Here is a 17062-nt window from a genome sequence, read left to right on the forward strand (position 1 = left end):
AACTCCTGTTGGTGGAGACAATGAGGAAGACGATGATAAGACTCAAATACCTGATTGGAGCGACAACTTTAGTTTTTTGTCAGGGCAGGAACAGGTTGGCTCTGAGGACGACGGGTGTGATAACGCACAGGGTGATGATGATGAGGTCGGAGATCCCACTTACTGTCAACCCACAGTCAGCCAAGAGATGAGGTCAGCAGAGGAGGTGGAGGAAGATGCTAGTGACGACGAGGTCAGGTTGCGCCTTCCTGGACAGAGACGTAGTACTGGAAGCACGTCAACAACTGCATCCTCAAACACAACTCTGCCTCTCACCACAAGTCGTGGTGGCTCTTCAGGTCGCATGGGTGCTAAGCCTTGCATAGCCTGGGCATTTTTTCAGATCGATAAAGATGACCCAACTCGTGTTATCTGTAACATTTGTCAGCAAAAGCTAAGTAGAGGCCAAAAAATACATAGTTTGAGTACTTCATGCATGAACCGGCACATGGACATGAAGCATAAGTTGCAGTGGGAAGCTCAGTGTGCTACAATGCGGTCTAGCCGGCCGGGCCAACCACCGTCTGCCATATCTTGTGCATCCGCGGCCTCTTCATCCTCTGTGACTGGGGGGACAGCAGTCACACCTGTTTTGGGGCGCAGACCTGCCACCTCTTTACCCGCAACAGCCAGCGTGATTGGCAGGTCATCATTTTCTTTGGAGGTGGTAACACCAGCTGGTCTTGAGCGCTGTCCGACATCGATAGCACCACCTTTGGATCAAGGCAACCTAACATGTCCGCCTGCATCTTCCTCACAGACCGGCAGTTTGCCGGGGACACCCTTATCAACCCCGTCTAAGCACAATAGCCAGCCCTCGGTCCCTCAGATGTGGACAAGTAAAAGACCATTTCCTCCTAGCCATGAGAAAGCTAAGAGGTTGAATTTCACCATCTGCAAGCTCTTGGCTACAGAAATGCTGCCTTTCCGCCTGGTGGACACAGAGGATTTTCGAGACCTTATGTCCGTCGCAGTGCCCCAGTACCAGATGCCCAGTCGGCACTACTTCTCAAAGAAAGGTGTGCCTGCGCTCCACCAGCATGTCGCACACAACATCACCGCTTCTTTGAGAAACTCTGTGTGTGACAGGGTGCATTTCACCACAGACACTTGGACGAGTAGGCATGGACAGGGGCGTTACATGTCGCTGACTGGGCACTGGGTAACTATGGTGACAGCAGGACAAGGGGCTGCTGTCCAAGTCTTGCCGTCCCCACGAGTTGTGCGTCAATCCTCTTTATGTCATTTTTCCTCCACTGCTTCTGCCTCCTCAACCTCCTCTCGGTCTTCCACCTGCACCCAAAGCCTGTCTGGTCATGCCACAAGCTTTCTAACTGCGCAGAAGGGATCCTGCACACCTCCTTACTATGCTGGCAGTAGGGCTCAACGTCATCAGGCGGTTTTTACATTGAAATGTCTGGGAAATGTGAGTCACACAGCTGAGGAGTTGTGGTCAGCTCTGGAGAACCAATTTCATGAATGGTTGTCTCCACTGGACCTGAAACCAGGGAAGGCCGTGTGCGACAATGCTGCAAACCTGGGTGCGGCCCTTCGCCGGGGCAATGTCACACACGTGCCTTGTATGGCTCACGTGTTGAACCTGGTTGTCCAGCAATTTTTAGCCCACTATCCCAGACTAGATGGCCTTCTGCAGAGGGCACGGTCGCTGTGTGCTCACTTCCGCCATTCGCATCCCGCAGCTCAGCGACTTACATCTCTACAGAAGTCGTTGGGCCTGCCACTTCACCGGCTAAAATGCGATGTGCCTACCCGGTGGAATTCAACTCTGCACATGTTGCAGCGACTGTGGCAGCACCGACAAGCCCTGGTGCAATACGTTCTGACGTATAGCCTGGGCCAACGAGATTCAGAGGTGGGGCAAATCACGCTGGAGGAGTGGTCTCAGATCAGGGACCTATGCACCCTTCTGCACAGTTTTGAAATGGCGACGAAGATGTTTAGTGCTGACGATGCTATTATCAGCATGACTATTCCGGTGATTTACATGCTGGAGCACATGTTAAACAGAATTCGGAGTCAGGTGGTGGCACAAGAGGAGGTGGAGGAAGTAGAGGAGGAGGAGTTGTATGCGGAAGGGCTAACATCTGCAAAGTCCAGACGGTCGGCAGCACCAGGGCGGCAGGCATGTGAGGGTGGGGGAGATGATTTTACCAGGGCGCATGGTAGCAGCCAAACTAGTGAGGAAGGTGCAGGAGCCCAGGAAGAAGTGGAGGACGAACTGATGGAAGACTCATCAGATGAGGGAGACCTTGATCACATTTCTGTTGTGCGAGGTTGGGGGGAGAGGACAGAGGAAGGAAGCATGATTGTTACCTCGCCACCAACACAACAGGGACTTGGTGCTCCTGGATGCGCAACACACATGAGTGCCTTCTTGCTGCACTACCTGCAACATGACCCTCGAATTGTGAGAATTAGAAATAATCCTGACTACTGGGTTGCCACACTGTTAGATCCCCGGTACAAAAGTAAATTTGCAGAAATTATTCCTGCCATAGAAAGGGATGCACGCATGCAGGAGTATCAGCAGAGACTGTTGCAGAATCTTACATGTGCTTTTCCACAAAATACCAGTGGTGCACGTAGTGAATCTCACAGTTCCAACTTGCCAACCGTGGGACCGTCAAGTGTTCAGCACTCAAACCGTAACAGAACCACAGTATCTGCTGGTAACATCAATTTTGCGGAATCATTTCACCACTTTTTTAGCCCATCCTTTGCAAGGCCACAGGAGACAAGAAGTCTGACACATAGTCAACGCCTAGAGACGATGGTACAGGAGTATCTCCAAGTAAACATTGAAGCCACGACTGTGTCACTGGACCCTTGCTCTTTTTGGGCTTCCAATCTGGATAAATGGCCGGAGCTAGCCACTTACGCCTTGGAGATCTTGTCATGCCCCGCAGCCAGCGTTCTGTCTGAACGTGTGTTCAGCGCTGCTGGTGGTGTGCTGACAGATAAGCGCACGCGGCTCTCCACTGATAATGTAGACAGACTCACGTTCATAAAGATGAACAAATCATGGATCCGAAACGACTTTTCTACCCCTGTGTCATCCTGGGGAGAGTAAAAGCTTGATGATTGGTTAAAATCACCCTACCAACCGTTTTAAGCTTTCAAATTACTAATCATGTTTATCTGTATCTTGACTGGAAAATAATTTGGGCTTTGTAGCAGTGTGCAGCACTGATCCTATTAGGCCATCTATAATAAGCTTCACCAGATTTAAAATTAAAAATAATTTTTAGCTGCATCTAGCCCGGAAAATAATTTTGGGGCTCCGAGATGCGCAAGACACATAAGTGCCTTCTTGCTGCACTACCTGCAGCATGACCCTCATATTGTCAGAATTCGAAGTAATCATGACTACTGGGTTGCCACACTCTTAGATCCCCCAAACTTTTCGATCAACCTTTTCATTTTAATAAAGACCAAAAAAATGGTCATTTTTGAAATTATAAGCATTAGCAGGTTGTTAGAAACTGAAATCAAACAGTTTTCAACTCAAAACTTTATTCTAGGTGATGTTACATTTTCACATAGGACCCCTTGTTCGAAAGGAGCTTCTGAACTCTCTCGTCCATTGAATTTGTCAGGTTTTGGATGGTTTCTGCTTCAATTGTTTTGCATGAGGACAGAATACCCTCCCAGAGCTGTTGCTTAGATGTGAACTGCCTCCCGCCATCATAGACACTCCTTTTAATGATGCTCCAAAGGTTCTGAATGGGGTAGAGGTCAGGGGAGCATGGGGGTCACACCATAAGTTTGTCCCCTTTTATGCCCATATCAGCCAGAGATGCAGATGTTTTATGTGCAGCATGAGATGGTGCATTATCATGCAGAAAAATGATCTTGCTGTGAAATACACGGTTCTTCTTCTTGAACCATGGCAGGAAGTGCTGTTTGAGAAAATCCACATACATTATGGAGTTCATCTTTAGCGCCTTCAGGGATCCTAAAGGGGCCGACAATCTCTCTCCCCATGATTCCAGCCCAAAACATTACTCCACCTCCTCCTTGTTGGCGCTGTAGCCGTGTTTGCGTGGGGTGTCCATCAACCAGCCATCCTCCACTCCATTCATCTGGACCATCGAGCGCTGCAAGGCACTCATCCGTGAACAAAACAGTTTTGAAATCAGTCTTCATGTAATGTTTGGCCCACTGGAGCCGTTTCTGCTTGTGTGAAGTGGATAGAGGAGGTCGACAGGATGGCGTATGCACAGCTGCAAATCTCTGAAGGACCCTGCATCTTGTTGTTCGGGGGACGTTGGAGGCACAAGCAGCTTCAAAAACTTGTCTGCTGCTATGACAAGGCTTTTTTGCCGCTGCTCTTTCAACCTGACGTAATTGCCTGTAGGAAAGAGTCCTCAATTTGCCCTTATCAGCACGCACACGTGTGTACTGTGAATCAGCTACATACTTCTTGATTGCCAAGACACTTCATCCTGATCATCGCACAATGTTGATTGTAGTCATGCCTTGACCTAAACACTCCACAATTTGTTGCTTCTCAGCAGCCGACACATCCTTTTTCTTTCCCATTTTGGCAGAAAATGTAGGCTGCTTAATAATGTGAGAGAGCCTTCTTAAGTAGTCTTGCCTTTCATTGGACACACCTGCCAAACTAATTAGCACAGGTGTCTGCAATTGCTTACAGTGATATAAAGAGCCCTGACACACATCACCATCAATGAGTTTAACTGACAAACAAATTCTTCCCTTATCACTCCTAAACACTTTTTGCATAATAATTTGGAACGCGGTGTACATGTGCTTTTCCACAAAACACCAGTGGTTCACGTAGTGAATCTTACAGTTCTAACTTGCCAACCGTGGTCTGTATGGAATTGTTCAATAAAGGGCCCAAAATTAAGATAACATAGATGGGAGAGGTCTCTATGAATAGGAATTCCTAAGTATTTGATACCCTGTGAGGGCCAGGCAAAGGGAAAGTTGGACTGGATGGAATCCTATATGGATTTAGGGAGGGAGACATCGAGGGCCTCAGACTTCGCTGCATTGATTTTTAAATTTTACCATGTAACAAAGTGATCTATTTCAGCCATAACAGCAGGGATGGATATATGTGATTGAGTGATATATACTAGGACATCATCAGCAAATAGAGAGCACTTGTACTCGGTGCCTCCCACCTCAATCCACCTAATATTGGGGTTATGGCGAATTGATGAGAGCAGGTGCTCCGTCACTAGGATGTATAAGAGAGGGGACAGAGGACATCCCTGCCTTGTCCCATTGGTGATTGTGAAAGGTGATGAAAATGTTCTGACGCACCCCCTGGGCCTTGGGACACCCGGAGCCGGACCCTTTTTGGTGGATGCTGGTGGTTGTAGTCTTCGTGGCGGCGATCCGGTTCCGTGGCTCAGGGCGGTCAAACCAGTGGCGGAACTATTTATGTGGTTTTGATGTTTAAATGTCCGACTACGCCACCCGTGGATTGCGGTCAGAGTGAACCGCCGCTACAGGGCAGACCGCTAAGGCTGGTGTTGTGGGTGCAGCAGAGCGTAGCATAACTCCCCACGGGAGGAGTATAGCCTCAGGGCAGTGTATGCGGAGGATGGGGGTGATGGTGCAGGGCAACAGCAGTAACGACACGGAGTCAGTGATGCAGTTCAGGGCCTTTACTCACAGTTCTTATTATCCAGACCACGTCTGCAGGTAACGGCTGCCCACGTCGTACTGTGCTCACCAGGTGAGGGGCTCAGACAACTCCCAGATAACTTTGGAGCGCTTCACAGGACCCCCTTTGTGTGTCCTTTGTCTGGCCTTTCTTACCAACACTTCTGTCCGGCTGCCTCGGGCCTCCTCTTGGTAAACTTGGCGCCAGTTTCCCTGACCCTATGTGGTGCCTTCCTAGCGGGTGGAGCAAGGGGCTGCGCCACATAAAATGTCAGAGCCTCCGGTTTCTAGCTGAGGGTTGTTTCCTGCCTCCACTAGTTCGGGGACCGGTCTCCCCCTTTGGACTGACCCCTCCACGCAGGTGGATTCGGGCGTGCGGTGGCGACTCGCCCGTCCGCACCCCTGGGATCCCTTCATTCCTCGTTCCTGGAGCCTTCTCCGCTCCTCTTCCTTCCTTCTCCCTCTTGCAGGCCTGGGCCTCTGTTACTAGGCCCGCCTCCGGAGCAGAGCTCATGCAGAGCCCCTGCTCCCTGCCACTTCTGCTCAGACTTCTCTGCACTGAACTAAGATGGTGCCCACCTTTTATACTCCCTTCTCAATGCACCCAGGAACTGCTTCCTCCCTGCTCCTGCACTGCAGGGTTCCCCTTCCTCAGTGTTCCCTCCCCCCACTCCAGCCAGGGAAAGGGACTGTCGTGCCCATCTCAGGGGCATATTGGTCGCCCTGCCCCACGGCAATGTGGTGTAATGCATGCAGGTGTCGGGTCCTGATCCACACTCCATCCTTATCTGAGAGTGAGATATCACACCTCTGGGTGAGGTGCAATACGTCTGTAGCAACCGAGCCCTCGGTGCTACAGTTCCATTTATCTTCAGCCTAGGTGACGTATTGTGATACAGGGCCATGATTTTGGCTATAAAAGGGTCCCCTAGACCCCTACCCCAAGCTTTTTAAGAGAATCATATATGGCGTGCCAGGAGACTCTATGGAATGCTTTCTCAGCATCCAACCAGAGTATCTACTTACAAATTTTTAACTGCATCTAGCCCAGGAAATACTTTGTGCCTAGTAGCAGTGTCTGCTAGTCAGCGGATTATCCTGGCTGTTAAGCAAGCTACACCACCTGTAGTTTGGACACTTAATTTTTTCAAAGGAAATGCTTCGGGACCACGGGATACTTAGTGAAGAGCATCAGGAGGCACCCCAAGGCATAGGGGCTGGGACTGGCACTAGGATGCCTTGCGGTGGACAGCCGAGCTCGATCCTTATAAAAGCTTTTTAACTGCAGCAGCTTTAGTGGACGCTACTGGAGCTGGAATTACGCGGCTGCTGGCATGAGACTTGCCCTCCAATAGATCCTTGTAAATGGATTTAAAGTGTATTCATTCAAATTAGAGGGACAATTTAAATTAAAAAGCTTAGAGCTGCCTCCACCACAGGGGGGCTCTCTCGACCCACCAGCGGACAGGCACCAGTATTGGGAGAGGGGGGCTGGCCGTCAGGGTTCACCGCGGCTCTGGCACAAACCCGGCGACACGGAGGTGGCACGGGCAGGAGCGGACTGGCCGTCTCGGCTTCTCACTTTTTGGATTTTAGAAGGGCATGACATGCCTATATCTGTGTCTCCCCCTCCTTTTACTCCTCCACCTCTTTTCTTTTCGCATGACTATATGTACTTGTCACTTTTCCATGTGTTAGTTGTGTCTTCTGAGCAGTTTGTCAGCTTTTGGACACCTTTGAAGGTGTTTTCTATGTGTTTCTATGTGTTTTTGTTTGCCTGCCATTGGTTTTAACGGTGTTCGAAGGTGTTCGACGAACAGTTCGACGAACAGTTCGGCGAACACACGGGTGTTCGACGAACCGAACCGAACTCGAACACTACGGGGGTGGCTCAACACTATTCATAAGTCTGCAGTCACACAGATCATCCTACGGGTATGTGCACATAACAACATGTGGGATCCATATATGATGTATATGAATAGTGACATGCCTTCCAACGTTTCCACCAAAAAACAATTCCCCCCATCAGTATCTGGTGCAGTGCAGAACCATATGATATACTATGCTATAGATTGAGCAGCAGTCTCACATTACTCACATTATATAATGGCAGGGAATTCATTTTTAGGTTTTGATTATTTAATACTTAGTGGTTGCCTTTGATCTTTGTTGTACTTCCTTACAGAAGTAACCCTGGTACGACACCAAAGACATGTTTTCTCTAAGCATCCAATTCCAAGTCAGGTACTTACCATACCACTCATCCATCCAAGCCACAGCTTGTCTGTGGCCTGCAAGTAAAATATCTTTGATGTTCTAAAAACAAATAAAAGCAGTAATTATCTATTATGTGATCACATTTTATTAAACACACAGTTGTCTCACATCCAGAATTTGCTGGTACTATCCATATTTTCCAGATATAATTGCTGCAAATTCACAGATGTCCTCGCCAAAATAAGAAGAGGTTCTTATAAACCAGGACCAAAAGTGGCTAGCCCTGGGTGAGGTTGATAGATTTCCCAGAGCGAGATTTTAATGTATTTTTTTGCCCTAAAAGAGACACATCTTTCTCATCAAATTCTGTCCTGACCCTGGTTAGATCCATCCCTCTTGCTATCGGGTGGGAGGTGACAAGTGAGCAACCCTAGGACTTCACTCAAATGTCTATAGGTAACATACCTTTCCAATGATATTTCCCTAATTATACCCACAGGGTCACTTTTGACTACAACATACCTTCTACACAAATCAAAGGGAAACTCTCTATACCTTCCTTATACTATATATGATCCTTTATTTCGGACCTAAAAGGGGAAGAGGGAAATAAAGGAAAAAATCTAATAGTCCAGCTCATAGGTCTCTCAAAACCTTTTGTACTAAGTTTATGTCCTGCATCTATACTATAACATATTTTAAATTATTTTGATACAAGAAACTTTTTTGATATATTAATTACTTTTGATCTAGTGTTCCCTCTTTGTTTCCTTTATAAGTGATAATACTTTAGTTGGAGGGGATCCCCCTCTATATCTATAGGCCAACCTCTCTCTAGCATATCGGGTGGGAAGAGCCTGTGAAGGACTTCCCTCTAGGGATAAATTGCCCTGTTATCACATACTTGGAAACAGTTACTCTGTAAAATTTGGGACATTTAAACCCTGCCCCCAGGACCACCAGGCAACACCCCCAATATGGCTTTGGTGGGGTGCAGTTTTACTAAGCAACGACCCATAGTGCAATCTGTTGGTTGTCCTGGGTGGCAAAGTTTGACTCTAACCTGGAGACCCAATATGATCAGATGATCTTAGATATACGAGGTCTCTTGTAGATCTCTCACTTTCTATATAAATCACTGCCACTACCATGATGGTATCTTCTTGCCATTTATGATACATCTATTCTTCAGACTATAGATTTTGGTTCTCCTGAAATACCCCAACAATAGCCACTACTTTTGCCCCATGATGGTATCTTCTTGCCATTTATGATACATCTATTCTTCAGACTATAGATTTTGGTTCTCATGAAATACCCCAACAGTAGCCACTACTTTTGCCCCATGGTGGTATCTTCTTGCCATTTATGATACATCTATTCTTCAAACTATAAATTTTGGTTCTCATGAAATACCCCAATAGTAGCCACTACTTTTGCACCATGATGGTATCTTCTTGCCATTTATGACACATCTATTCTTCAGGCTATAAATTTTGGTTCTCATGAAATACCCCAATAGTAGCCACTACTTTTGCACCATGATGGTATCTTCTTGCCATTTATGACACATCTATTCTTCAGGCTATAAATTTTGGTTCTCATGAAATACCCCAATAGTAGCCACTACTTTTGCACCATGATGGTATCTTCTTGCCATTTATGACACATCTATTCTTCAGACTATAAATTTTGGTTCTCATGAAATACCCCAATAGTACTACTACTTTTGCACCATGATGGTATCTTCTTGTCATTTATGATACATCTATTCTGCAGACTATAGATTTTGGTTCTCGTGAACTACCCCTATGGTAGCCATCACATTTGCACCCAGGTGCTATCCTCACACTATTTATGCCTTATCCTGACTGCAGACTATGGACGTTGGTTCTCATAAAATATCTAAAAGCTCAGAATTAATCTTTTTTTGATTTGTTACTTAGAAATAAGTTCTGATCTTTTTCATCATTTATCCAGATAAGGAATTCTATTTTTCTAAAGTTACCCGTAATCATATTAATTCATGGGGGCTGACTTCACAGCAGGGAATCACTTACCTTATGAATGAAGCTTTCTACTCTTGACTGAAATCCATACACTTCAAATTTAGCTGCTACTAATTTATAAGAGCACATAATAGGCTTTGTGGTTTCATGCCAGTCCTGCAGTAATGGCCCTCGATCTGTCTTCTCTGAACGGAAAGTTCTCAGGTCCTAATGAAAGATTACACCGCATGCAAAGCTGTTAAAAATGGGAATATCCAGTTGTATTTTCACATTATATTTTTGCTTGTTGTGAATTTAGTGGTGAGAGCAAAGCTGGAATTAGGGCTCCTCTATGGGTGCTGGTTCCTAACACTGTGCCATCTTACTAACAGTATGATATTTGTTAAAGAAGCACTCCTCCCCCTCTCATCAAAGTTTTTATCCTCTTAATATATTGCAATCATCATATTATATAGCACTGTGTACTTACAATTGCTCATTTTGCCTTTCTACCCAGTTAATTCTTCACTTTTCCATTAGATCTATGACATCATATGATTAAAAACTGACTAGCTGAATCCTGCTGAGCTCAATGTAGAAACAGGAGTTCAGTTTTCCCTGTATGAGTCATAAGTCACTGCAAGAGTCCCTGGCAGGGGGAGGAAGGAGCAACTGGGTCAGGAGTTAAGAGCGGAATGAGTCTAAAGCGACAAGAGCCTTCCTGTTTCTACATGGAGCAGAGAAAAAAGAAGAATTTACTGGGTAGAAAGGCAAAATGAGCAATTGTAAGTACACAGTGCTATATAGTATGATGATTGCAATATATTAAGAGGATACAAACTTTGATGGGAGGAGGAGGAGTGCTTCTTTAATAACTGAATTGATGATTTTTCTATCTATCTCAAAAGGGAAGAGTGTCCATGGTCTACTTTTTCCTTATGTGTGGAGAGGGAGTTGGATGCATGTTCACACTTTTCTTGGAGAGGAAAGATGTGGCAATGGGTATTTGATCCCATTGTTTCATAGGAATAAAATAAGTTTCCTGGGCCTGTGCTCTGTATACCCTTAAACGGTGCAAATTCCTTAGCACCAAAAGAATTGTTTGCATAATGTAATTTTATGTGGTGGAATCATGATCAACAGTTGAATAAGTATTTTTGGCCAACATGGGGTTTAAAGGGAATCTGTCAGCACGTTTTTGCAACTTCAACTGAGAGGAGCATGATGTAGAGGTACAGACCCTGCTTTCAGTGATTTGTCACTTACTGGGCTGGTTGCTGCAGTTTTGATAAAATTAGTTTTATCTGCTGCAGATCTAGTAGTTCTGTGAATGTTGAGCTCTGTGTAATCACACCCCCACCACTGATTGGTAGCTTTCTGAGTATACAGTGCATAGGCAGAAAGCTGCCAATCAGTGGTGGGGGTGTGATTAGACAGAGCAGTTGACTAGGAGGCATGAGACCCCTAGTCCTCTAGTGATTATTTCCTACACTTATTTTATTAAAGCAGCAACACACAGCATAGTAAGTGACATATCACTCGAATCAGTATGTTCATCATAACGTTCTCAGGTGACATAACAAAATATGCTGACAAATCCCCTTTAAGAATAGATCACCAAACTAATCCCTGGTGGCTAATGTTCAGCTTTACAGGTGGCAATAAATAACTAATGTGAAAGCTTTAATTGTGACCCTCCCAGTGATGTCGTAGATGCCCTCCTATCTTACCCACCCAATGTCTTGGTCCTGATTGAGATTACTTCAATACCTGACAATTGGGTTAGTTGCTCCAAGGAAGGAGACTTTTAATACAGTTATTACTCATCGTACATGTGAAGCAAGGTTGGGTAAAATATTAGGGAAAAAACAATAATTAATGTAATAGAAATATTTTATATGTGTCACTCTCACCTCAGATTTTTTGTAATAACCTTCTGGAAGATCGTCAGCCGCTATGTCGATAAAGCACACATCATCTTCTGGGGTTGGTTTTTCACCAAATACCTTAAAAAATAATTTTATTTCAGTTGGCATTCGTCATGGTACGGTTGTTGATCTTGTACGTGTTATACTAAATCACCTCTGCATTGGAAAAAATATGTAAACTATAGAGAAACTACCATTCCCAAAATGCTGAGTGTTGTAGTTCTATTACAGCTCTAGATGCGTGGGTTGGAGACCACTGGACTATAGAGACCCCAGACAAATAAATTACAGATCAAATTTTATTTTAATTAATGAGAAGAAATATTTCTCTTGTGGAGAAGAATCTTAATCACAACTAGGTTTTATAACACATCATTAACACCTTTCTGCAGTAACGGCCTGGAAAAGGGTCCTCATGGGGTCTGCAAGTGTGAGGAGACTCATGGGGTCGGCAAGTGTGAAGGGACTCATGGTGTCTGCAAGTGTGAGGGGACTCGGAGTCTGCAAGTGTGAGGGGACTCAGGGGGTCTGCAAGTGTGAGGGGATTCATGGGGTCTGCAAGTGTGAGGGGACTCATGGGGTCTGCAAGTGTGAGGGGACTCAGAGGGTCTGCAAGTGTGAGGGGAATCAGGGGGTGTGCACGTGTGAGGGGACTCAGGAGCTGATCTCCCTTCCCACACGGATGATACTGGTTATAGCACATAGCCAGCATCTGTCTCTGTGCTCCTGGGGCTGTCAGTCTCTGACAGCGTCTTTTGATAGAACGCTAGCTAATGGCTGTGCGCATTGGTTCCCTTTAGCCCAACCTTTGGGTTACAATGACAGTTAGGGGCCTGCTGAAGACTCCCATTGTGGTACCATCTTGGTACTCCTATGATGCCCTGCCATAGCCTGAGTTGCAAAGGAGGCCATGATTTTCACTATATACGGTACTCCGGTATCAATGTATATAGTGTAAGCGATCAAACGATTAAGCTTAAGTCCTTTACAGGGACTAACACATATTGTTAATAATAAAAAAAAATTAAAACAAATTGAAAAACTTAAATCACTATCCTTTTCTCCATTAAATGTAAAGAAAGGAAAACAGCTGTCATGTGGTGGCTCTAATCACAATAATGGAGTGTGACTGAGCAAGTATGGTTACTCCATGAAAATCCAAAATGAAAAGCTATATCTCGTGATCACTGTATATAACTATTGGGACACCACAGATCACACACTTATGACATGCCTGATTGGCATATCAGGAGTTAACAGCTGAGAATGCCTTTAATAATTCATGTTTAATTTACCCTAGTAAATTGGAAATTCATGGCGTTCTTGTCCCTTAATTTATACATAGCATATTAAGTGCCATTTGGATATCATTGCAAATATTTGCACTGATTTAAAGGTATCTGTGAGATTAATCCTCCTAATCCGCCTACATGGATATATAGGTGTGAAAAATATATGGCCCTTCTGTTTCATGCGGGTGTTCAATAAGGGATCCACATCCAAGAGATAACAAAGAAAAGGGTACTTGGCACTACAAAGTGGAAATGAGGTCTCAGATTTTATTGTCAGGCGATCCAAACAAAACTGTAATAATGTGAAGTTTCGGTCCCTATAATTGGATCTTCCTTAGACATGGATATCTGAGATCAGATGTCTTATTCCAGAGAAATCCACATTTTTCTTAATATGTAAATGAGCTGTTCAGATCTATGGGCCGGGCATAGATCTCCCTGAGAATCAGCCTCCAAGACTTATTTTAAATGAAAGGGGAAGATACCAGTGTGAGACATAAAAAACACAAACACTGAATTCTCTCTTTTCATTCAGTGTGAGACATGTAATCACTGACAGTCTGCTCTCCTGATCTACATGTCTCACACTGGTAACGCCCCTTTCATTTATAATAATCTCTGGAGGCTGATTCTCAGGGAGATCTATGTCCGGCCCATAGATCTTAACAGCACATCTGCATAGAAGAAAAAACTTGGATTTCTCTGGAATAAAACATCGGATCTGAGATATCAAAGTATCACTTTATTCAGCTTCCTATGACCTGCATGTCCAAATAGGCGGCTTAGGAGGGTGGATCCTACTGATGCATTTCCTTTTGATAGTAATCATTGTTTTTATTTTTATTTCATAAATCAATAGTACACATAAATAAGTAACTTTGTAAAATATATGTTTTCAGATAAATCTACTTCTTTTATCCTCCTGGATCGATCTTTCACTGTCAGCTCATGGGACAGTTGCTGCCAATTATGCTCTAAGCTGGATGATGACTGGATGCCAATGACAATCTGTGCCTGGGACGGTAATTGTCACATGACCGGTGCATTTCCTGGTATAAAGATTTGTGTCCCAGATATAAGATATGCAAATTACCTCTTAAGAGAGGATGAGGACTAGAACTCTAGTGCCACCTATAGGAAGTAGCTATCCTAAAAGTCGTTATTGACCCTTTAAATAAGAGTCACATGTTGCTACTGTGTTGAAACCATAGTGTCTTATAAAAAAAGGCTGATGTGTTCCCTTAAGAAATGGAACATTCCGTATTACCGTATATATGGTTATGTTGCAATGATAAGATCCATTATTAGTCAGACATTGAGAGAGATGCAAAAACATTATCCAACAATGAAAAAGACAGATGAGCGCTACAGAGAATACATGATGGGAGTAATCTCTTGTGATGTGCTTCTTATTCGCTGTCAGACATTTGATAGACGTGGTGCATGGCCGGAATATGCGCCCTTTTCTCGGGCCGTACAATGAAGCCTTTCTATAGATTTCTATATTTGCACTGCACTTTCTTACCATACAGCTCATTTTTCATCGCTGCTTTTACTTTTTTTACAAAAGCTTTTCATTTTATTTGCTGATATAATACTTCCAAGTTTATGTTGCTGGCTCCATTTCCAGCCCTGATTGCAGGCTGCCAGCGATTCTTTTGCCAGCTATGTCTTTGTTCTTTGCATGTCTTTGATTTGTATAAGTATTTGTTTAGTGTCTTTTTACATTGATGCAAATGACGAAAGACGTTTGTACTTTTCTGATTTGCAATACAAATTTAGACTTTTCCAGGAAAAACAATTAACCTCCAAAAACGCAAACACTTCCAATAGAACAGAATCCAGCTCGGCTCAAATCTGCAAAGCCAAAATATTCTGGAATAAATGTGGATCCTTGTTATTAGCGATGCGGTTGATCAGTGATACACAATGAAATGCAAGAGCAAAATACATGATAAATGATGCCAGGGTTTGGCTCTGACGCCTCATTGTATTCCAAATGCGAGAAATGTGAAATTATTACAAAGAATAAAGGTCTAAGAGATCATCTTCTCAGAGTCTGATTAATATGGATTTCATTTAACACTAGGTAAAAACTTCTAATGTCTATCGTGGCCAGGCAGACCCTCATCTGGGGGCTGCTATTAGGGAAAGAAGGTACTGATAAGATGAATATTTCATGGCTGATCGCTATGTTTTCTTCAGAGATAACCGGGGAGGTCAGAGGTTCTATCCATTCAATTGTTTTCAACTAAGGAACTGCTTTACCGGAATGATAATATGGATGTTCCAGGTATTTAAAGATGCAGAACAGATGATGATCAGAAGCAGTAAATGGCATTATAAAAATTAAGTGTGTAAGAATAAGGTGTATTAACAGAAGAGCAATTTGTTTTCTAATGTAACTCCACAGCCAAATCAAATCTCATGCTCTGCACTGAGGAGGGGCAAAAATCCCGAACCATGTGTCTGCAAATTGAGATTCAGGTTTGGCTTTCATCCTAAATCATGCTGCAAGGCTAGTTAAAGGGTTGATATTGACTTTTAGGATTGCTACTTCCAATAGGTGGCGCTGGACAGGGCTGGCGTCAGCATCCAGCAAGTGCAGGGCCGCTGTCGTGTCACAGACATCATGGCCCTGCACCATCAGAGGGGTCCACTCGCTGTTGGGCCCGTGCTGCTCCCCCTCATCTGTACAGGGCCGCTGGCGTGTCATAGACATGGCCCTGCACCAACAGAGGGGCCCACTTGCCATCGGGGCCCAGGCCGCTTCCCCGGCACCTGTTCAGGACTGCCGGCGTTGCTTGATTTCCGGCACTTCACCAGACATGGCCGTGCGCAATGACACGGCAGGGGCAACACTGCACCTTTAATTGTGCTTGTGTGTCATCCCTGCCGCGTCATTACTACCAGACACAGCTGCACTGCGCATGGCCATGTCTGAAGTGCCGGCAATCAAACACCGCCGGAGGTCCTGCACCGATGCCGGAGAAGCGGCCTGGGCCCCGACGGCATAGTCTATGACACGCCAGCGGCCCTGTACAGATGAGGGGGAGCAGCCAGGGCCCGACAGCGAGTGGGCCCCTCTGATGGTGCAGGGCCATGATGTCTGTGACACGACAGCGGCCCTGCATTGCCACATACCTGAGGAGCTGTTTGACTGGAGACAGGACCGGGGGCAGGTGAGTGAGGCAATCCCCATATTATAAATATTTCTAGTGTGTGTGTGTGTGTGTATGTATGATGTAAATATCTGTGTATGTCAGTGTGTATGACTGTGTATATATATTTATGTCCGTTTTATGTGTGTTTTTAAGAATTTGTGTTCATATCTGTGAACCATGCGCATGTGTGTATGTGAGTGCATGTCTGCATAACGTGTGTGTGCGCATGTCTGCGTACCGTGTGTGTGCGCATGTCTGCGTATCGTGTGTGTGCATGTCTGCGTATTGTGTGTGTGTGCACGTCTGCGTACTGCGTGTGTGTGCGCATGTCTGCGTACCGTGTGTGCGCATGTTTGCGTATTGTTTATGTGTATGTCTTCGTACTGAGTGTGTGCATGTTTGCGTACTGCGTGTGTGTGCTCATGTCTGCGTACCGTGTGTGTGCACATATCTGCGTACCATGTGTGTGTGCATGGCTGCGTATTGTGTGTGTGTGTGCATGTCTGCATATTGTTTGTGTGTGTATGTCTGTGTACTGCGTGTATGCATGTCTTTGTACTGCGTACGTGTGTGCATGTCTATGTACCGTGTCTTAGAGACGCCTCTCCATTACTAACCTGGGCTTGATGTCAGCTGGCATTATAAGCTGACATCAACCCCAGCCCTATTACCCCACTGCCACCACTACAGGGCAGTGGGAAGAGCGAGGCTAAGTGCCAGAATTGGCACATCCTATGGATGCGCCATTTCTGGGGCGGCTGACGGCTGGT

General features: G+C 45.1%; 1 protein-coding gene across 1 annotated transcript in view; it reads right to left on the reverse strand.

Annotated features, from left to right (window-relative positions):
- The window catches only part of LOC141172272 (cytoplasmic phosphatidylinositol transfer protein 1-like), a 199627-nt gene that overhangs the window by 19130 nt on the left and 163435 nt on the right, over positions 1-17062 (reverse strand). Inside the window, exons 6-8 of the mRNA XM_073656288.1 lie at positions 11822-11914; positions 9981-10136; positions 7956-8019 (exon numbers count right to left, since the gene is read on the reverse strand). Coding sequence (XP_073512389.1) covers positions 7956-8019; positions 9981-10136; positions 11822-11914 — 313 coding nt within the window. The remainder of the gene's footprint in view (positions 1-7955; positions 8020-9980; positions 10137-11821; positions 11915-17062) is intronic.

The sequence above is a fragment of the Phyllobates terribilis genome, unplaced genomic scaffold (genome assembly GCF_046119375.1).
Source record: "Phyllobates terribilis strain yellow unplaced genomic scaffold, ASM4611937v1 Scaffold_12__6_contigs__length_324123572, whole genome shotgun sequence".
Classification (NCBI taxonomy): Eukaryota; Metazoa; Chordata; class Amphibia; order Anura; family Dendrobatidae; genus Phyllobates; species Phyllobates terribilis.